Source organism: Filicampus tigris, chromosome 20, assembly GCF_054856515.1.
Source record: "Filicampus tigris isolate MCC_2025a chromosome 20, RoL_Ftig_1.0, whole genome shotgun sequence".
Classification (NCBI taxonomy): Eukaryota; Metazoa; Chordata; class Actinopteri; order Syngnathiformes; family Syngnathidae; genus Filicampus; species Filicampus tigris.
The window spans coordinates 15,127,028-15,147,500 of NC_141236.1; the positions used below are offsets into that span (position 1 = coordinate 15,127,028).

The window sequence follows — 20,473 nt, forward strand, 5'->3', positions numbered from 1 at the left end:
AGTGACGGCATTGCATGGCATCTCGTGGGATGTATAGATATCGTATGCTTTTTATTTATATATATAAATAACTGGCAGAAACGGGCTTGTATACCAAGCTTTCCAAAGTGGTGATTGAGTGATAAATCAAATCTACGTGTATTGTTTCAATTGAGTCCAGCTACACGATACTTGCTTGAGTAGGCAACCGCGTCTGAGTGACTGCGAGCAAGCCCCGCAGCGGCAATCAATGCGCCGTAGCAAAAGTGGCCAGCAGAGGGCGACTACGAGTAAACTGCCAAAAGCACCACGACGAAGAAGAAAAGCCGGAAGCACAACAACAACAACAAGAGCGAGAAGTTGACAAGTAGTACAACTTTTGGACTTTTTGGTGCCAGGTGACGTGTTGACGGCACCATTTGCACTTGTCCGAACCTTTGCCAAAATGTAATCATGGTTGAATGCGTGCATGCGTCCATACGTTTCTTTTCCAATGGCGGTTTATCACCCAGAATTGTAATAACTGTCATTGATTCACAACAAGCCATTTCGCTGTGAAATTGTGCTCGCCGGTCAGCGTCACGGCGCATTTGGACGAATGGCTGAGGGACGGATTGTTTGTGTTGTTTGTAGCCGAGGCGGATGGCGACGGCCATGGCGACGAAGGTGTTCCGCAGCCCGGCTCGCCACGGCTACGCGGTGGAGGCGTCGCCCTTCTTCCCCGGCAGGCTGGCGTGCGCCACCTCTCAGCACTACGGCATAGCAGGCACGTAGCAGGCGGCAGCGGCAGCGGCCACGGCCACGGCCTGCTGACCTCTAATAACCCGCAGCGCCTCTCCGCTCGTGTTCGTGCGCAGGCGGCGGCTCGCTATTGGTCCTCGACGACACGCCGGCCGGACTTCGCCTCGTCCGAAGGTAACACGCGGAAGACAAAATGACAGCCATGATAAGAATAAAGTCGACCGACAAAGTGTTGTGAACACACGTCAAATTCCAGTGAGCTTTTTGTTTGACTGCTGCCTTGTTTGTGTCAGCTGGGAGTGGAGCGACGGCTTGTTCGACGTGTCGTGGAGCGAGGCCAACGAGCACGTGTTGGTGGCGGCCGGGGGCGACGGCAGCCTGCAGCTGTGGGACGTTCATCACGGCGCCCCCCTCAGGCTGGCCAAGGGACACGCGCAAGAGGTCAGGCACACGCGGGGGGCGGGTCCTCGAGGCGCAAAAGATTCCCCCATCGACTTGAGTGTGTCACTTGGGCACCTTGATGAAATGGAGGAGCCACCTTGTCATCAAGCAAGCCGGGGAAAGAATTCCCACCAAGCAAACTTCAGTATAAGTAGCGTGCCCCCTTTTCCCAAACGCCTGTTGAGAGCCAGTCAAAGGGAAGGTGATGTAACACAGAGGTGAAGGTGCCGCTGTCTGGACTTTTGGGGAACCCGTTGCAGGCATCGCATTCCAAAGGAGGAAACCTTCAACGCTTTGAGCAGGAAACAGCTTGTAGTCGGTCGAATATAGCTTGAAAAGGATTTGCGAACCATCCTCTTCTTTTTTGGGGAAATTCACACAATGCACAATGTCCCAACTGCATTGCAATTGGGGTTTGCGTGTTTGCGCACAGGTCTACGCGGTGGACTGGAGTCAGACGAGAGGTGACGACGCCATCGTGTCGGGATCGTGGGACCGCACCGCCAAAGTGGTGTGTGCCTGCCTTCCACTTCTTCCTTTGTGTGTGTTTGTTGGATTCCCGGTGTCACCTCTGACCTTTGACTTCCTCCTAGTGGGACCCCACCCTTGGCCAATCTCTGAGCACTTTCACAGGTCACCAAGGGGTCATCTACAGCACCGTTTGGTCACCCCACATCTCGGCGTGCTTCGCTTCATCCTCAGGTGATGAGCGCGCGCACACACACATGCACAAAGGGGATGTCATGGGAACAGATGACCACAAGGAGGCACTCTTGACCAGCTAGTGTGTGTGCGTGGGAGTGCGTGCGTATGGGTGTGTGTTATCAGCATGGGCCTGGATGGGGGGGCTTTTTATCTGTGCTGCAGCTGATCACCAAGTGTGCCAGCGAGTCGACTTAATGAATTTTCCAGATGAGATTTCATGCAGTTTGTTAATCCGCGCGTGCGCGTCGTCGTCTTTTTCTTTTCGGTGTCACGCGCGGTCGGCCACACTCGCACAAACTCAACATGGCTGCCTTCTCCATTGAACATTTGCACGTTGATGTGTTTGTGCATGTTTCAATGCAAGTGTGTCTTTGATTTGATGTTCACAGTGCGATGGAAGAATTGCGTTTGCGCGTTGCCTGGCGAATGTTTGCGTGTGGAAAATGTCCACCTCGGGGGTTTGCCTTGAAGCGGTGCGTGCGCTTAAAATGTCAGCTATCGCACACTGGCACACACACACACGAACACACACGTTAAGGTGATGCAGCAGGCTCATGCTACGCTTACGCAATCATTTTCACACAAAAGGTCACAAACTGTAAATGTGTGTGTGCGACGTGCACATGAAGCCTCCAGACAGGAAAGGAAGCTTTTTGTCAGAACTGGGCATTTGACTACAAATTGAGCGTCCATTATTCGTCTTTTTTTTTCCGGGGGGACAAAAATAGTAGCCGTCTATACGCCGGTCCGCCTCTAATTTGAAACGTCCGTCCGTCCCACTAAACTTTCACTCACCATGAGAAGCATCAGCGTGCGTGCGTGTGCGTGCGCAGGAGAGTGTTGTTTGCACAGACGTGGCCATGCGCTAACAGGAAGATCAAATCAAATTGTAATGTCCAAAGTTGCTCCATGAGCTGGCGAGCGCTCGCAGCCCGCGTTGCCTGGACGCTTTCAACTTCCTGTGGCTAATCTGATCTCACGTCGCTCCTCCGGTCGCGCCGCGACATCCGAGTGCAGCGGCGTGGGCGGCCGTGGAAAAAGGTTGGACGACTTTGAAGAGGTTGGGGACGTCACGGTCGCCCGCCCGCTCGTGTCGAGGAGGAGGAGGAAGAGCGAGGGCGAGAGGAACGCAAACCCTGTTGGCCAACGTGCCCGAAAGGCCAGCGCAGGTCCCGCCCCCATGAAGAGATGAGTGCTAACGCCAACCACTACTTCAAAATCACTACTTCAGGCTCCGTTCCACTCGGTCCACATTGCAACAAGATGGCCGCCTCAGCTGCTGCTGTTTGCTGGGACGTAGATTGCCTTCCGTCGCAGCATCGCATTTCCTTTGTTTTTTGGGGGGGCAAAAACTACTGATGGGCAGCGATGTCAAAATGTGTGAAAGACATTTGGGAGGGAGTTGGTGAGTGAGTGAAGGGTCGCCCGCCCAGCCGCGTCGCCCGCCCAGCCGCGGCTCCTTAATCTCCTTCCCGGCCGTTCTTTTGGAGCTCAAATATGTGGCAGAGTGACACGTTGTTTCGGGCCTGAATTAATCCTATTAACGTAATCTGCTGCTCTCGAGAAACGAAGAGAGAGAGAGAGAGAGAGAGAAAAAAAAAGGACACATCAACAACTTGGTGTGTGTGCTCAGGTGACGGGACGCTGCGAGTGTGGGACGTGAAGGCGGGCGCGTGCCGATTGGCGGTCCCGGCGCACCGCGCCGAGGTCCTGAGCTGCGATTGGTGCAAATACGATCAGGTGAGTCATTTGAAGAGGTGCATGGACAACGCCTGCGCTGGCTTGCGGTTGACCCGGCAACAAAGGCCTTTTCACTGGGTTGGGACTTGGGTGACCCAAAGCGTCGACTGGCCCGCACGCGCTGCGAGGAAGCGGCGGACGGCCCCCTGCCCGCCCGTCAGGCAGCCCGCCCGAGGGGAAGGAGCGCACGTGCGCGCCACCTTGAGGGCGGGGCCGGGCTCCCGCGCGCCGCCCTCCTCCAGCGCAGCCCGTTCAAGCGATGGGCTCTGCAGAAGCCTGCCTGACCACGATCCCCATTGCAAAAGCAAGCGGGCAGACACGAGCCCTTAGCCGGGGGGCTGTTTTGCGTCATGTGTCGCCACCCGCTCGCAATCTTTGAAGGCTGGCTTCAAGTCCTTCCGCCGGTCGGCCGCTCGAGAAGACTTGTCGCTCGTTTTCGCAGATGCGCTTGTCTGACTCCGTCCTATTCCTCAACTATAACGTGTGTGTGTGTGCGCGCGTGTGCGCGTGTGTGTGCGTGAGCAGAATGTTGTGGCGACGGGCTCGGTGGATGGCAGCGTGTGCGTCTGGGACCTGAGGAAGCCCAGGCAGCCCCTCAAGCAAATGAGAGGTCACACCTACGCCGTCCGGCGACTCAAAGTACATGGCCAGAGCAGTCACACACACACACACACACACACACACACAAGAGCTGTGCATGTGCGTTAGTTCCCGTAGAACAATTCGATTGTGTGTGTGTGTGTGTGTGAGCGAGCGCACTTGTTTGCAACTTGAATGGACATCTTGTGACTTGTCTGTCAGATTTTCTATGACAACTTGTGATTTGTGTGTGCAGTTTTCTCCTTTCAGTGGCAACATGTTGGCAACCTGCTCGTATGATTTCACCGTCAGGTAAGATGCTGCACCTTTTGTTGTTTTTGTCTCACGCGCACACATAGCAAGAGCCAGCAAAAGTCAAGTGCAGTTCTCGCTTTGCGCTTCTTGAATGCAAACATGAGACGAGGCTTTGATGTGGGCAAGCAGCAAAACATCCCACGCTGTCTTGTGCGCATGAAGGCAACGCTGTGCCGCCGCCGCTGCTGCTGCTGCTGCTGCAGTGGGAGTGGCCAACCGTCTTCACGCCGCGTGCCGGCGAGAGCTCTGCCTCCCGGCGGCTTTTGTGCTGACGTGTCATCCTCGGCGCTAACGAGCCGCGCGACTCGTAAATGCTAGTGACCTGTGACTTCATCGCTTCAGCCAGCGACATAACGCGCATCGGCGCCAGATGACCGATGATGATGATGATGATGATGATGATGATGATGATGGTGGTGGAATTGTGTGAGGATGTGATGGGGGGCCAATGGGAGACATCACTTGTATAACATCACTTGGAGGAAAGGAACAGAAGGCGACGCCTCGCTCATTGTCCACTGACGTGACGCGGAAGGCTCACGGCTAAGCTAGCGAGCGAGCGCGTTCGAAGCTCAGCGGCCGCTTGCAATGAGGTGCGGCGTTGCCGCCCTTTTGCACTTGCGGCCCGCTCGCGCCCGGCTGCCGCTGGCCTTTCCACGCCACCGTGCAGTAAGCGCAGGCGTTCCTTCCGGAAGGCGGGCCGAGCGGGGCCGTGACCTCGCTGGCGTCCCGTTGGCCTTTTTGAAGCGAGCTCCTCCTTGGAGCGAGCGCGTGACGCAAGCGTGGCGGATTTGCTCCGTGGCCGGCTCGGACGCAGGCGGGCGGCTTGTCGGCCAAGTCAAAGTGCGTGCGCCTTTTGGAACGCGGCCAAGGCCGGGCCGGGCCAGAAGCTGTCGTGGAAAAGCTCAAGCGCCATTTGCACTAGTTTGTCACATTTTCGTTTGCCAGCATCACGGTCGACAGAACCGCCACATCCTGTTCTGATCAGTGGCGGTCAAGCAAACTGCGCGTGTGTGACCCACACGTACAAAGCGGACAGGTGAGCACACTGGTGACAAAGGCAACAATGGGAGGCAAACGCTTGGTTCCCATGGCAACCGTGCACAAAGCACTCTTTGTGTTCACGACCCGATGTTTGTCAACCCGCCCGCTCGCTCGCACGCGCAAGCCAAGTTTGCAGAAATGCGCACGAGGCAAGCGGCCTGCTGTCGTGTCGTGGACGAGCCGCTTTGCCCGCTGCTGATGATTCGCTAGCGCTGCGCTTAGCGCTTAGCTCTTAGCGCTTAGCGTAGCTTGCGCCTTGAACCCATTCGGGATCGACCGAACTGTGTTCGTAGCCGAGAGGCGAGAGCTCGCGTGTCGCTGGCGACGAGCGGGAGGTGTTTTGGATTGAGAGTGGCGAGCGAGCGGCAAGGGAACCAATAATAAAAAAAAAAAAATTGAAAAAGCTTTCCTTGCCAACAGCAATCACATTAATTGAACCACTTTCTTTACGTCTGTGCGTGTGTGGTCAAAGCCCTGACGCAGCAAACCTTCCAGATTCATCCACTTTGCAAATGTGATTAAATCAAAGTGAGAGAGAGCACTGACCGCCGCGGGCCTCCATTGCATGCAGACGCGCACGCACGCACGCGCGCACGCACGCGGCCCCTGGAGCTCAGTCAGCAGTGTCGGCAAAATGTTGTGTTGCGCGTGAGGGCGTCATGCCGCGGCTGAGCGCAACTCACTCTGTTTCTGTGCATCCAAAGTCAGCGAAAGGCTATTTGCCGCTCCGCTGCCACGGCGCGGCGCCAAAGCGCTTCAAGTCGAGCGGCTCATAAAGCATCAACAACGTTCTTCTGGCCGGCGGGCCCTCATGAAGCCGCGGGACTCGGAGCGCTCGCTCGCCAAGCGGCCGCTCCACTTGCGCGACCCGCGCCGACCTTGGGCGGCTTTCGGCCGTCGAACTTTCTTTTTTCTTTCTTTCACGCTTGCCATGCAAGAGGGCGCCTCCTCAGCTCGACTCCTTCCCGGTGGCCGGAACGATGCGGCCGCAGAGCTGCGTGAGCACGTGCGATTGGACGGCTCGAAAATGAAGGAGGGCGGAGGCCGAGGGGCGGAGGCGGAGGCCGAGGGGCGGGGGCGGAGGCCGAGGGGCGGGGGCGGAGGCCGAGGGGCGGGGGCGGAGGCCGAGGGCCGAGGGCGGAGGTCCGCCCGCCGATTTGCGGCCGACAGGCCTCAGCTCACACTGACGTGTGTGTGTGTGTGTGTGTGTGTGTGGCCTTTGTCCTCTTTGAGGTTTTGGGACTGGAAGAGGGAGAGCGCGCTGGTGGACACGCTGGAGCATCACTCGGAGTTTGTGTGCGGCTTAGACTTCAACCTGCACGTCCCCAACCAGGTGAGGCCACGCCACACGCGCACTTGAGCTAGCTTCGAGCTAAGCTGTCATTGCCGCATTCCTGGACGGTGGCACGTTTGTCGCCGCCGACCGGGAGGAGGCCCCGAGCGGGGGCGGGCGGGGCGGAGCCTTGGTAACACGTCGCCCTCCGACAAGCAAGTGAACGTGTCGCTCGGTCGGACGCTCCCTCCGCAAGATCGCGTCGTTGGGCTTGTCACACTTGAAGCGTCTTTGTGTTGTGTGCGGTCGCACGCTCACACACACTTGACGCTTGACTTTTTTCTTCCTTTTCGACACAACTCCAATCGTCAATCAGTCATTTGCCGACCTCATGGTGATGGCCTGCGCACGCGCGCGCACACGCACACACGCACTCACGCACACACTTGGGTGGACTCTTATCCCGACTGAAGCGCGCGGGACGGATCGCCGTCTTTGCGGCCATACGCACACACTTTCCAGACTGTGCGCGCGTGTGTAGTGGAGATGATAAATCTCAGTTGACTTGACTCTTGTCAAGTCTCTCACTGTTGGCAAAAAACCGCGTGCGTTAGCATGTGTATTCAAGAATGTGTGTATGTCAACTGGGTCCTTTCTTTGCCTGTTATGAAATGCGCTATATCAATAAAATTGTATCGTATTGACTGTCAAGTCCCGAGCTGCCACTGTTACCATGACAACAGTCGACCTTTGACGGTTGCTTTCAGGTGCTGGACTGTTCGTGGGACGAGACCATCAAGATCTACACGCCGCCGTGTTTGTCTGCTGCCGCGTCGTGACAAGGACACGCCCCCCCGTGCTGTGGACACGCCCCCCCCGTGCTGTGGACACGCCCCGTCAGCCGCAGGCCACGACGTCATCGAATCAAAGCGGCAGCGGGCCATCAAACGAGCTTGGCCGCCGCAAGGCCTGGGTTCTTTGCGTGGGGGGGCCGGGGGCCGGGGGCCGGGGGCCGGCCTCTTCCCGTTTGGAAGAAGGAAGCAAGCGGATGATTGGACGCCTTCATCTTTGTCTGTTTGTGGACGTGAGCGCGCCGGATGCTGAAGCAAATGTGCAAATGTGGAAAGGCAACGCTCATCAACAAACGGGAGCTTCAGCTGTTGCCGCGCCGTTAGTGAGGTGCGTGCGTGCGTGCGTGCGTGCGTGCGTGCGTGCGTGCGTGCGTGCGCCTTAATGGAAGTGTTTGATGTTTCTGTTGCAATGAAGTCTGCTAATCTTGGAGCAACAATAGCCCCCCCACCCCCGCTCCCACGTGGGCCTGCTGCTAATCTGGCTGGCTGCGTTAATTGGAAGGATGCCCCCCCCACCCCTGCGCCCCCCACCCCCAAGCACATGACCTCAAAGTGATTTTCTGATAAGTTTCAATTAAAATGAATCCAAGAAACTGCTTGGCACTGCTGTGGGTCGTCACCGGCCAGGAAGCCCCCCTCTTCTTCCTCTTCCTCCTCTTCCTCACCTTTCTCTTCCTCACCTTCCTCTTCCTCACCTTCCTCCTCATCCTTTTACCCCCTTCCTCTACTTCTTCGTTTTCCTCTTCCTCCTCCTCCCCTGCAGCCCATCTTCCATGCAGGGAATCCCTCTTCTTTCACACAAGCAGCATATGCGTCAGAGGGAGAGTATGCGCGCGCGCGCGTGTGGGTGTGAGTGAGACAAAATGCGAATGTCAGTGAGTGTGTGTGTGTTAGTGTGAAAGTGAGTTCGTGCTTTGTGGTTTCACGCCGAGGGGGGTGGCGCGTCCATTATTTCTTTGCAAGTAGCCTTTCCGACACGAAAACGAAACAATCGCCAGAAGATTGCGCGTGCGCGTGCTGGAGTGGGAAAGGTCCTCCCCCAAGTAGTGAAGCCAAGCCCCCCCTCCCCTGCCCCTCACTCGTCTCTCTGTCTCTCTCTCTCTCTCTCACACACACTCTCTCTCACTCTCTCTCGCTGTCGCTGCGGCGGCTCGGAAGTTTGCGCGGCGGCAGCGGCAGACGATGGAGGCGGTGCGCGGGCGCGCGCCGGGCATCGCGGTGGCGGTGGCGCACGGCGTGTTTTCGGGGAGCCTCAACATCCTGCTCAAGTTCCTCATCAGCAGCCGGCACTTCCGCTTCCTGACGCTGCTTCAGCTGTGCACGTGCAGCGCCGCCGCGCTGGGCCTGGAGACCCTGCGGAGGCTGGGCAGGGTCTCGGTGCCCCCCTTCAGCCTCAGCCTCTCCAAGGTAAGGCGCGCGCATGCGCGTCCGCGGTGCGTGCGCGAACTTCGTCAGGTGCACAAGCGCTGGCGATGACGATGAGGGGGACGAAGGCGGCGACACATGCCTGGAGCCTCCCGTTGGCAACTTGGACTTTCTTCAACCTCACTCGCGTTCAGCTCTCGGGCCAATTTGGCGTTTCATTGATGACCGCACGCACTTGAATAGATCCCGCCCGCCCGGCCGCCGGTCAGCATCTTCCTCCCCCTCATCACTTCTGAAAGGGAACGCACGCGGACTTTCTGCTGTGTGCGCAACGTTTCAGTGATGTGCACGCGTGCGTGTGTGTGCGTGTGAGAAAGTCAATGAAAGACACGTACGCAAAGCGAGTGTTGCCAAGTGAGCGTGACGTGTCACTTGTTCAATATTTGGATGAAAGTGTCCTGCGTGAAGACATGTAGCAACTCTCCTTGCAGTGTGCGTGTTGCAGTCACCAAATAATCCAAGAGCAAGCGTTGGAGTATGCAAATGAGCTGGTGAATCTCCCAAATGAGCCAGTGAAACAAGAAACGAGCCCCCCCTCCCCCAGATTTGCAATCGCTCCCAAAAAACGGGCAAATCTTTTGTTCGCTGATGAATCCGAGATGGGCATCCGCCAGCGCTTTAGTCTGTCCGCGCGTATTTTAGGCCCGCCCAGTCGCTCCTCGTCATCCTCGTCAAACCGCGTCGAGAGCGGGCCGGCCGCTTCGGCGCTTCCACGTTGGCAGTGCGAGTCAAAGCGCGCTGTGCACCTTTGGCCGCAGGCGGACCTTGGACCAAACCGAAATGGCCTGTCGGCATGGTGCAGCTGAGCCACGATTGGCGGTTACCTGCGCCACCGTGACGTCATTGTCAGTCGACAGCAAGGCAATGGCAAACCGGCCTTCGGCATGAAGCGTGAAGCAGCGCGTGTCTTACTCGTATCACGAGCACGTTGGTCTTGAGAGCACTCACGTGAGCCGTTTTGCCGCCCGCAGGAGTTTGCGCCGGTGTGCATCCTGTCCACGCTGCAGTCGACGCTGACGCTGTGGTCGCTGCGCGGGCTGAGCCTGCCCATGTACGTGGTGTTCAAGCGCTGCCTGCCGCTCTTCACGCTCGCCATCGGCGTCTGCGTCCTCAGGAACGGCGCCCCGTCGTCGGGCGTGCTCGCCGCCGTCGTCATCACCACCGGGGGCGCCGCGCTCGCCGGTAAGCGCCTCGCCGCGCCGCGCCGCGCCGCGCCTCGCCGCGCCTCGCCTCGCCTCGCCTGCAGGTCGCCTGCAGGTCGCCGGCGGCGCATGCTCACGCGCCACGTGCATGGTCGCGGTGGTCACGTTTGCGCCCGGCCGGGCAGGTGCGGGGGACCTGAGCGGCGACCCCTTCGGTTACGTGACGGGCGTCCTGGCGGTCGTCATCCACGCGTCCTACCTGGTGCTCATCCAGAAGACCAGCCTGGACAGCCAGCACGGACCTCTCACCGCGCAGTACGCCATCGCCGTCATGGCCACGCCGGTAAGGGTGGCGGCCGTCGCTCGCTCGCTCGCTCGCCCGCCCAACCGCCCGCCCGCTGTCCTCCTATCCACTGACCTTTGCCGTTCGCTGACTCCTCCTTTCGCCGCCCTTCTGTCTTTCTCTACGCGGACTTGTCATCCTTTGCGCCATGCAGGTGCTGCTGGTGTGCGCCGTGGTCTCATCCGACGCCGTGGCCATGTGGTCGTACCCGGGCTGGAACGACGCCGGCGTCGTGGCGCTCTTCGTGGCCAGCGTGACCATCGGCTGCGCCATGAACTTCACCACCTACCACTGCACCTACCTCAACTCGGCCGTCACCACCAGCTTCGTGGGTGTGGTCAAGAGCGTGGTCACCATCACCGTGGGCATGGTGGCCTTCGATGACGTGGCGCCCACCACGCTCTTCGTGGGCGGCGTGGTGGTCAACACGGTGGGCTCCGTCACCTACTGCGTGGTCAAGTTCTTTGAGATCAACAAGAAGAGTTCTTACGAGCACCTGGAGGGCGGCACCAAGGATGCGCCGCCGCCGCCGCCCCCGGCCCCGGCCCCGGCCCCGGCCCCAAGTGAGCCCAACCTCCACAAAGCCCCCCACGGTGGCGACGCCCACGCGGGAGAAGCGGGTGTCCAGCGCGGGGCGGAGGGCGTGTCCTCTCATCTGATGCTGGAGAAGGACACGGTGGCGATGTGCAGGGAGCACCTCCACAAGGGCGGGGCCGCCGTCTCGGGGCAGGCGGCGGGCAACTACGTGGGCGTGTGGCGCTCCATCAGGCGGCTGCGCTTCGCCAAGGACGACGCCCTCGTGCACAACATGGAGCAACAGAGCCCCTGAGGGAGGGCCGCCTCGCCTCGCCCCGCCTCGCCTCGCCCGGCCTTGCCTCGCCTCGACTTGCCCCGCCTCGCCCCGCCTCGCCCCGCCTCGCCCCGCCTTCCCCCGCCTTGCCCCGCCTTGCCCCGCCTTGCCCCGCCTCGCCCAGCCCCGCCTCGCCCCGCCGTCTGACACGCGACGCCGGCTACCGCTGTGGCCGGCCAAATCAACCTCGCTGAGCCGCACGCAGCATCATTGCAGACAAAACGGCCAAAAGAGAAAACATCCAATCGGGGGAGGGGAAGAAAAGGCTTTTTTTCTCACTGGTTAGCATGCACTGCTAAGCCATCAGTCGGCAAAGTCGGAATAAACGGCAAGTGGACTTTTCTTGCTTGTTGACGACGTTTCTCATGCACCTTGAATCCAAAAGGATGCTGCTGCTGCCCCCCCCCCCATTTCCCGCCCCCCCCACTCAAAGTTGGCCTCTGCAGCGGCCCGCCGCTTTGCCACATGAGGCCCAACGAGCGAGCGGTACGCAGGACGCAGCTCTTCTTTTGTTGAGAAAGGGACCCTGCATGCACTCGTCAAAATGCCAAGTGAAGAAGAAGCCTTTGGGATGGAAGCATGGTCTTCCCCAAACAGCAAGTGGCCACTTGGCTTGCTCGCCTTAACATCTTCATTCCACCTCGAGCGGCTGTCGATGTCCTCATGGCTGACGTGCACATGCCGATGCTCTTCCCACCCGCCTTTGTTTTCCTCACTGCCGCTTTTAGCTTAGCTTATCATCGGCGCACCTCCGAGCAAAACCTTTGGGGTCCCGGGAGCTTTGGTGTTGACACCAACAGGAAGCGGCGTTCGTGCGCGTGCGCCTGCGCGTGCGCGTGCCGCGCTCGGATTCCTGTTAGCGCTCGCTAGCGCGCCCGGATGCGGCCGTCAGCGAAAGACGGGGGTTAGCGCTCGCTAGCGCGCCCGGATGCGGCCGTCAGCGAAAGACGGGGGCCATGTTGATGTTGCTGTTGATGTTGTGTGCGTGAGGCCTGATGATGCAGCTTCAGCCCCGACGCCCCACCCGCCGCAGGCATTAGTTTCAAAAAAGGAAATTGGAAGCTATGATTGCTATTGATTTTTCGCCAAGATCTACAAGACGAGCGAGCGCAGGTGACGATGAGCAGCGGCCCCAAAACGCCTGCGGCCAGCGGCCTGCACGACCTGCACGACGCGCGTGCAAACGGGGGTGCTAAATGGATGTTTGTGTGTCATCGTGTGCTCACGTGTACCTGTGTGCGCAGGTGTTTGTGTACTCGCGTGTTAGTGTGTGTACTTGTGTGTGTGTGTGTGTACCTGAGTGTGAGCGCATGGTCGGTGTGTGTTTGTGCGCACGTGTGCGTGAGTAGGTGTTTTTGTGGCTTGGCGTGTTTTTGTGTGTGCGCATGCCCCTGTATGAGCGTGTCCGTGTTTCTTTGTGCGCGCGCGCATGCCTTGAGCGAGAATGCAAAAGCATACATCAAAAGGAGCATGGTTGTGGCGCCCGCGTGCGAGCTGACCCACGAGAGGACGCTGACTTGACTTTTGTTGAAGTTTGACTTTTGGCTGTTTGTGTGTTTTGCCGAAGAGGAAATGTTGTCAGCATGATGACCAGCGATTTATTCCTGAAATATTCATTAAAAAAATGACAAAGTGTGACGTGTGCAGTCGTCAGGAAACAAGATGTCATTTTGCATTTGCACGCGCGTGCAGAAGCAGAGGAGCAAAAAGGAGGAAGATGAAGAAGACGAGGAAAAAGGGAGAAAACGAGAGGCGACGAAGGCTGAGCACTTTCCCGAGTGTGTGCGCGCGTGCGTGTTGTAAGATGACAGGCCGGTGGCGGCGACCTGTTCTGTCCGCCACAAGCACGCGATGTTCCCCCTTGGGAGCCGTTTGAAGGAAAATGGCGAGGGTGGCGTTAAGCGTCGGCGCCGCAATTTTCCAGCCGAGGCCCGACGACCCGCAATCGCATTGGAGCGAAAACGCAGGCGGCGCCGTGCATGGCGATCAAATGTGTGTGTGTGTGTGTCATCAAATTGACGATGGCTCGGTCGTGCCGCCAACTTCATGCGGCTATCGCCAACCACCATTTGGTCCTCGGATTGGTGGGTGGGAGCAAAGGTCGCTTGTAACGGCTTCGATATTTGGCGGATGGGGCGGCGCGGTCGCCCTCGCGGTTCGAATCTCGCGGTCGCTTCTTCAAGAGCAACCGACTGTCCAACCGTGCGAATGCCCGCTTGTGTGCGGGCCCAGGCCGGCGACCGGTCGGCTGTTTGTCCAAATGCAAGCCGACATTGACAGGCGAGCAGTCCGTTGGCTACGTTGTTCTGCCGAAATGTGCTAGCCGTGCCGAACGTCCTACAGGAGGCTGATTTGCCAGCCCGTTGAGCCGAAATGCGCACTGGGAATGAATGAATGAATGAATGAAGGAATGAAGGAATGAATGAATTGCGCAGCTACCGGCCCCCACCAGCCAGGCTGACGTTTGCCTGCAGGCGAGCGGGCCAATGTGTCCCCTAGCTGCCCTAACCCGGGCCAAAGTCAGCCGACGTCTCTGCCCACAAGAAAAGGTGACGTCACAAAGGTCAAAGAAAGGACGTGCTTTTATTGAGATGGCATGTCATTGTTTGCCATTGGAGCTTGTCGTCGTCAGAAAGAGTGTCAATGCCGGTCTTTGTTGTTGTTCGTCCTGTGGCGGTCGTCTCTTGTTTAGCGCAACAGCGCCCTCCGGCGGACCTTTGGGCACATTTCGGTCTCCTGCACACAAAGCCGCTTAAAGGTTCCTGATGTTCCTCTTCTTCTTGTTCTTCTTTGTTTCCTTCTTGCGGGGTCCCGGTGCAGGGGCCGTGGTCTCCGAGGTGGGGGGGGCCTCAGCCCCTGCGTGCTGGAGGCGGTCTGTGAAGGTCAGCACTTTGACCTCAGTCATGACCTCTGAGGAGGATCCCGAGTCGGGTCCCGGTTTCATTCTCGGTTTGGATTCGGCTCTCGGTTCTGATTTTGAGTGTGGCTCTGGTTTCACTTGTGGTTCTGGTTTGACTTCTGGTTCAGATTTTTCTTTGACTTCCGGTTGAACTCTTGGGACCGGTTTCACTTCTGGTTCTTTCTCTTGATTTATTTCTGGTTTAACTTCTGCTTCTGGTTGCCATTCTGGTTCTTTACTTTGTTTTACCTCCGGTTTAACCTCTGGGACTGGTTTCACATCTGGTTCTTTATCTTGATTTATTTGCGGTTTAACTTGTGGTTCTGGTTGCCCTTCTGGTTCTGTCTCCGTTTTAACTTGTGGTTGTGGTTTCACATCTGGTTCTTTATCTTGATTTATTTGCGGTTTAACTTGTGGTTCTGGTTGCCCTTCTGGTTGTGTTTTTTGTTTTACCTCCGGTTTAACTTGTGGTTCTGGTTCCACTTCAGGTTCTACTTCTGGTTGCGATTGTTGCTCTGGTTTTACTTCTGCTACTGGTTGCGATTGTTGGTTTTGCTCTCGTGGGCACTGAGTTTTGTTGAAATGTCCAAACGGGGCCGTGACCAGTTCAGCATCCAGGTGGTCCTCCAGGTGGTCCTCCAGGTGGTCCTCCGGGTGGTCCCCCAGGTGGTCCCCCAGGTCCAATGGGTCCGCTTCCTGTTCCTGTCCGGTGCCGTGAGATGCCTTCAAGGATTCTGCAAACTCTTGCAGTTTGACTTGCTCAGCCTTCAGTCGGCGCATCTCCTCCGTCATGACGACGTCGTCGTCGTCGCCGTCGTCATGACCGTCGTGGTTTTCCTGCGCGGACGCCGCCTCGGGGACGGTCTCGGCATCGGACCGGCGGACATCTTTGATTTTAGCGTAGAGAACTTTCCTCTCGTCCTGGAGCGCTCGACACAACTTCTCCAGCTTGTGGATGGTCACCACGAAAACCTCGTACTCTTTGCCCTTCTCGCTCCTCTGCAGGAATGGGACCGCGGCACGGTGAGAGGGAGACGGGTTGACGTGTGCCGGCGCGCCGGCGCGTCGGCGCGACTCACCTCCTCCAGCAAGTCCGTCAAAGCTTTGTTGCAATTCTCGAACCTGGACTTCCAAATGTTTGACTCCTTCTCCAACTTGCTCATCTTCTCCGACATCTTAGGGACAAACACAAGGGCGCATGGTCAACGCAGCTACAAAAGTAGACGTCAGCAGCTGGCGTGGCAACCGATGTCGAACAAACACGCAAAACGTCGGTACCTTTTCCATCTCGGTCTTGAAGCGAGCGTAGATTTCGTTGCTCTTGGCTAATGTCATCTGGAACTCGTCAAACTTTTTGGAGTAGAGCGCCAACTGCAGGGTGACAAGGTCGGCCAGTGGTCATCACAAGGTCACACGCAGCGGGACATTTAAACGCAGCACATTTTGGACGAATGACCTAAACGCGCACGATCAAAAAAAAAAAGAAAAAAAAAGCTGTTTTGCGAGCACGTTTGACGCTAATTAGCACGTATGCTTGTGCAGCGGCTGTGAATGAAAACAAAATTGCAAAGGTTTGCATTTCGATGCTAAGTCAGCTAAAGTCGTCACTTCAAAGTATTTCTCTGGCAATCCTCGGGAGAAGGCGCTCGGTGTCTCCCTGCCCACCGGCCACTTGCGCATTCTGCCATTTGCAGCTTTGTTGTCGACGTTGTTTGGGGGGGGCATTTGTTGCTTTTGCGCTCACGCGGAAACCCTTTTTCATATCGGAGCGCAGTGGTAACAACTTGTTTTGGCAGTTGAATTCATTCAATGCTTGTGTCACGTTGCGCCGGTTTCCTGTGCTGCATTTACTGTGAAGAGATGACACGCCTCGTTAGCCGCCTCCTTGTTTTCACCCGCTCTCGCTTCTCTTTCACCTCGGAGCCCGCCCGACTGCCACCCGCCTCCCCCGCGCTCCCCGGCAGCCCTTTTGAACCGCTACGAGCCTGCCGCCGCTTGAGGCGTTTGGAAGTCTGGCTCTCTGCCTTGCCCTTGGTTGTACACTGGGAAAGGAGTTGGGTTACAAATAACCACATTTGGGCTCCAAAATGGACCGATCCACCACTTGGCTCAATGTGAGCCTACTTTCTGAAGTCTGATAGTTTTGTCCAAAACAACCCCCAAAATTGGGCTGCAAATTGTACAAAACAACACAAGAAGGTGGGTCAAATTGACCCGCGTCCATTTCTGAGCCCAAATTGCGTTCTTTTGAACCCAACTCTTTTTCGAGTGTACTGCAAACTGCAGTTGACATTTGCATTCCGGGATCTTAGATCATTTCAGTTGACGAGATATCTGATGACTGAATTTAGTGCCACACGAGAATTCCATTTGGACATTCCGTTTCTGACCACCAGGGGTGTGCAGAGACTTTTTTTGGCGGGGGGGGGTTTCAGGTGTTATACCATTTATTTTTTTTGTAAGCCTCTGCTTACACAACAGTGGAACGTCGAGCTCCGCCCACAGTTAGCCCAACCCCAATGCGCAATAGTTTGGGACGCCACCGGCGCGAGCGACCCGAAGGTGGTCGTGGGCGTGTCCTCTGCGTGCGTCTTCACCTGCGCGTGCGTGACGGCGGCGTGTTGGCGTAGCGTGTGCGTCTGCAGCTTCCACTCAGCCGCCTCGTGCAGCAGCTGGCGAAAGAGAGCAAACGTGTGAGCGTGTCAGTCACCTTCTTCTTCATACCCAGCTCCTCCTCCTTCATGGCGAAGCACTTCCGGGTTTTGTCCACCGCCTCGGCCAGCAGCTGCGGCGTGGCGACACGGCACAAACTCACAGACGCGCAAAACAAAGCGCCGAGCCGGCGGCGGCCCGAGCGCCAAAGGCCGAGGCCACTCACGTATTCTTTCTCGCGTCGGTGCTTCTGCTGCGCGTCGGCCAGCAGCGCGTTGGCCTGCTCCAGCTTGGCCGAGGTCAGCTGCTGTTGGAGGTCGCGGTGATGGTCCATCTTCTCCAAACTCTGCAGGCGGGCGGGCGGGCGGGCGGGCAGGGAGGCGGGCACGCACGCACGCACGCAGGCAGGCACGCACGCACACACACGCACACACACGGGCAGCCATGAGCTAAGAAGGCACGGCGCCGTTGTCGGCGCTTTTGTCTTGGCCTTTGTTTGACCTCCTCTCTGCGCTGACACTGCTCCAGCAGCGAGTGCAGTTTTTGGCTCAGCCCGGCGTTGTCCTCGCACAGTTTTTCGTTTCTGGCGCTGTGCTGCTCGATCTGCGTCTGGATTTCTGTCAGCGAGGTCTGGAAGTGAGCCGCCATCTCCGACCGCCGCTCCTCATCTTCGCGGCAGCGGCGCAGGGCCTCCTCCTGGGCGGGTGGGGGCATTAGCACGCTAAGGTCACACGTCAACGTTTGGCAAGCCCTTGGAATGCGTGCGTGGCCGCGGCTGGTGCACCCGCAGCGTGGAGTAGTGGTCCTGGACATCTCTGCACAAACTTTCCAATTGGCTTCGCTCGGCCCGCAGGGTGCAAATGTTGTCCCGTAGCGCCTGAAGCCCCCTCCGCTCGCCGCGCTCACGCAGCAACTGCACGCGCACACGCGTTAGTCGACAGTGGAAGTCGATGGATCGGAGGCCCGACGGGACGTCTGAACTCACCAGCTCGGCGTGTTTCCTCGTCAAGTGCTCGAGTTTGTCCTCGGGAGATGACAAAGCGCTCAGACTGTCTGCGACGCGGCAAACCTCTGCGAGCACAACCACAACAGTGAGCCACGATACGTGGCCGCCCTTGGCCCGACAATAACGCTGGCTGGCTCTCGTTTCTGTTCCCCAGCAGCTCTCCGGCGGACTCGGTGGCGCATGCGAGTGCGCATTCACCGGCGCGACTCTTGAATTTTGCGCAGCGTTCGGCAGCAAAATGACGCAGGTCGGAGGTGACCACGCAACCGAGGGCCGCAAGAACGAGGCCGTCGCCCGCACTCGTCGACGAGGTTGAACCGGCCCCGATGCGAAGCCATTACGACCCGGAATGGACCGGCCGTTTGGGAATCTCCCGCAATTCCCCACGGCCGATCCACGACTTTACAACGTAGTTGCCGCGAGGTGCCGGCCAAGGCGGCCGAGCTCTCGCTCGCTCCCCGTTGGGAAGAGTCGGCGCGCTCGCCGGAACGAAACTTGTTGCGCTCGAAACGTCAAGCGGTCGCACGCGCGCTTATCGTTCGAGTTGATCGGCGCAGACAGTTGACCTGTGACCCTCAATGACGTGATGTCATCTTTAGTTGCCGTCTCAGTGAAATGACAACATCGAGGAAGGATCAACTCATTGCGACAAACATTCTCCTCCTCCCATCTCACAAGTCCATCCATCTCCCGGACGGGATCTCCCGACTTCCGAGCTGCCTCCCGAGCATCGGGAAGCGCGTTGACGTGAAGAGAAATGAGATCGGCCCGTAGCAACGCACTGTAAGTCAGGCGAACAAGGTCAAGGCCACGTGACTCCGCGGTCGCACCTGACTGGACGCTCGAAGCGAGGTCATCGTGCGTGTCCGCCTCCATCTGAAAAGGTCACACGACATCGCACGTTGACAAACGTGACGCTAACGCACGTGATGCTAACACCCCAACGGCTAACCTGAGCGTTGCCGCTGACGATCTCTTTGAGTCTCCTGCCGAACTCTTCCATGGGGTCATCGGCCGCCGAGGGCGGAGCTACCTCATCTTGCGGGCGGGGCGCCAACACCTCAGTGGCTTTCACCGACGTCTCCATCTTCACGGGAGCGCCGGCAAGTAGGGAATGACAATCGCGTCCTGTGACTGAAATGCCGACCTGCTCGGAAACTGAGGCCAACGTGCTAAACGATTGCTTTGCGGATGTTAACGTGCTCAACATATTCAGGTGACGCAAATAAACATGCCACTAACACATGGGACGCTAACATCCACAAAGTTAGTGCCGCAGGCTAGTCAGCTGCTAAATAGCGCGATAAAACGCTAATCCCGACTCAGCTTGACTCCACCTTCTATAACGAGCGCAGCTGGAACCAAGTGCTGATCTGGCATGAAACATCAACCGCCATCAGTAGAATGAATAATCAATACATCAAATCTTCTTTTGGCCCGAAAGTGTCCGACGAGCGCCGCCTTCACGGTGGCCTTTGGCACTCAAGAGGCCACGGCCGCTTTCGCTTGGGTCTCGTCTGCCCGTCGTGCGCGTGAGGCTGCTCGTTGACAAAAGAGAGACGGACGGACTCGCGAGTAGCGTGCGGGAATCGCCGTGGCGCCGTCTAAGACCTCACTCGCCTGGGCTGCCGCAGCCTCGGCTGGGATGGAATGGAACGACTGCAGTTTCGAACGGCCGTTAGTTGCTTTGGAAGTCAAGCGGCGCTTCAAATGGCCTCGTCCTGCCTTTCACCTCACTTGACTTTCGAGTCCCTCTGAGTAGCCCCGTCACACGCTTGAATCCACAGGTTGACAGCAAAGGACACATATGCCGGCCGTTCTGCTTTTTTTCCCTCGCAGAAAAAGAGCGCCGGGGTCTTGTCTACAGTCGCGATGGATCTACATATTGCCAGTATCTCTCGCTCGCTCTCTCTCTCTCGCTCTCTCGCTCTCTCTCTCTCGCTCTCTCTCTCTCTCTCGTTCTCTCTCTCTCTCGCTCTCTCGCTCTCGCTCTCGCTCTCTCTCTCTCTCTCGCTCTCGCTCTCGCTCTCTCCGTCTGTCATCCGACACGAGCCGGCGACGGTGGCAAGCAAGCGCCGAGCTAAATTAGGAAACTCGTCAACGCGCTGAAGAATGAAACGCGACAGCTGGAGCTGTTTGTTTGGCCAGCGCAAAAAGTACAGGTTTGGCAACCACGCACACACACGTACGTACGGACGCATCCAAATGCTCTCATCCAATACGGCACAGGGTTGCTGCACCCGTTTTCCTGTTTTTAGCCTATTCTGAAGCCTTTCTTGAACATGGGTTAGGGTTCAAAGTCGCTTGACTTTGAAAAACAATCACACGCATGCACAAATTTCGAGACGCAGACTCAGGCAAACACTTAGGTCACACAAAACACAAGTTTTCAAGTTTTGCCTCAAGTTTTGTCATTTCTCTGCTGCCCATCAAAAGCTGGTCAAGTCATTTGTATCGACTGAAGATATTTGCTGGATGGGATTTGATT

The 20,473-nt window shown here is 57.6% G+C and overlaps 3 protein-coding genes across 9 annotated transcripts in view; 2 read left to right on the forward strand and 1 right to left on the reverse strand.

The window, feature by feature from the left end:
* Window positions 1-358: 358 nt before the first annotated feature.
* On the forward strand, window positions 359-8,261 carry pex7 (peroxisomal biogenesis factor 7). 3 transcript variants are annotated; one of them, XM_086018687.1, is made up of 11 exons: window positions 359-377; window positions 613-745; window positions 837-894; window positions 1,014-1,161; window positions 1,595-1,672; window positions 1,755-1,863; window positions 3,500-3,606; window positions 4,132-4,245; window positions 4,442-4,497; window positions 6,778-6,877; window positions 7,585-8,261. In XM_086018687.1, the coding sequence occupies exons 2-11, from the start codon at window positions 622-624 to the stop codon at window positions 7,654-7,656; spliced, it is 966 nt and encodes a 321-aa protein (XP_085874813.1). In that variant the 5' UTR covers window positions 359-377; window positions 613-621; the 3' UTR covers window positions 7,657-8,261. The 3 variants fall into 3 exon arrangements, with proteins under 3 accessions (XP_085874813.1, XP_085874812.1, XP_085874814.1); XM_086018686.1 differs by lacking the exon at window positions 359-377 and adding an exon at window positions 408-426; XM_086018688.1 differs by lacking the exons at window positions 359-377; window positions 4,132-4,245 and adding an exon at window positions 408-426.
* slc35d3 (solute carrier family 35 member D3) lies at window positions 7,853-13,063 on the forward strand. Of its 2 annotated transcripts, XM_086018684.1 has the most exons (5): window positions 7,853-7,996; window positions 8,827-9,075; window positions 10,065-10,275; window positions 10,421-10,578; window positions 10,733-13,063. In XM_086018684.1, the coding sequence occupies exons 2-5, from the start codon at window positions 8,851-8,853 to the stop codon at window positions 11,405-11,407; spliced, it is 1,269 nt and encodes a 422-aa protein (XP_085874810.1). In that variant the 5' UTR covers window positions 7,853-7,996; window positions 8,827-8,850; the 3' UTR covers window positions 11,408-13,063. The 2 variants fall into 2 exon arrangements, with proteins under 2 accessions (XP_085874810.1, XP_085874811.1); XM_086018685.1 differs by lacking the exons at window positions 7,853-7,996; window positions 8,827-9,075 and adding an exon at window positions 9,761-9,954.
* Window positions 13,064-13,992: 929 nt separating this feature from the next.
* The window catches only part of LOC147128640 (uncharacterized), a 6,714-nt gene continuing 233 nt past the window's right edge, over window positions 13,993-20,473 (reverse strand). Inside the window, exons 2-11 of one of the 4 annotated variants that reach the window (XM_086018683.1) lie at window positions 18,938-19,119; window positions 18,816-18,861; window positions 17,965-18,050; window positions 17,764-17,892; window positions 17,481-17,675; window positions 17,206-17,325; window positions 17,038-17,112; window positions 15,606-15,698; window positions 15,407-15,502; window positions 13,993-15,326 (exon numbers count right to left, since the gene is read on the reverse strand). In XM_086018683.1, coding sequence (XP_085874809.1) covers window positions 14,181-15,326; window positions 15,407-15,502; window positions 15,606-15,698; window positions 17,038-17,112; window positions 17,206-17,325; window positions 17,481-17,675; window positions 17,764-17,892; window positions 17,965-18,050; window positions 18,816-18,861; window positions 18,938-19,072 — 2,121 coding nt within the window. In that variant the 5' untranslated portion in view covers window positions 19,073-19,119 and the 3' untranslated portion in view covers window positions 13,993-14,180. Of the gene's footprint in view, window positions 15,327-15,406; window positions 15,503-15,605; window positions 15,699-16,924; window positions 17,000-17,037; window positions 17,113-17,205; window positions 17,326-17,480; window positions 17,676-17,763; window positions 17,893-17,964; window positions 18,051-18,815; window positions 18,862-18,937 lie in introns of all 4 variants that reach the window. The other 3 variants (XM_086018681.1, XM_086018680.1, XM_086018679.1) reach the window with 3 other exon arrangements.

What these genes read in the sequence shown, in the direction of transcription:
- pex7 (XM_086018687.1), top strand. Translation starts at nt 622, where the DNA reads ATGGCGACGGCCATGGCGACGAAGGTGTTCCGCAGCCCGGCTCGCCAC. An exon ending in CCAAGGGACACGCGCAAGAG is followed by an intron (nt 1,162 to 1,594) that starts GTCAGGCACACG and finishes GTTTGCGCACAG; the next exon opens with GTCTACGCGGTGGACTGGAG. An exon ending in ATTGGTGCAAATACGATCAG is followed by an intron (nt 3,607 to 4,131) that starts GTGAGTCATTTG and finishes GTGCGTGAGCAG; the next exon opens with AATGTTGTGGCGACGGGCTC.
- slc35d3 (XM_086018684.1), top strand. Translation starts at nt 8,851, where the DNA reads ATGGAGGCGGTGCGCGGGCGCGCGCCGGGCATCGCGGTGGCGGTGGCG. An exon ending in CGGGGGCGCCGCGCTCGCCG is followed by an intron (nt 10,276 to 10,420) that starts GTAAGCGCCTCG and finishes CCGGCCGGGCAG; the next exon opens with GTGCGGGGGACCTGAGCGGC. An exon ending in TCGCCGTCATGGCCACGCCG is followed by an intron (nt 10,579 to 10,732) that starts GTAAGGGTGGCG and finishes TGCGCCATGCAG; the next exon opens with GTGCTGCTGGTGTGCGCCGT.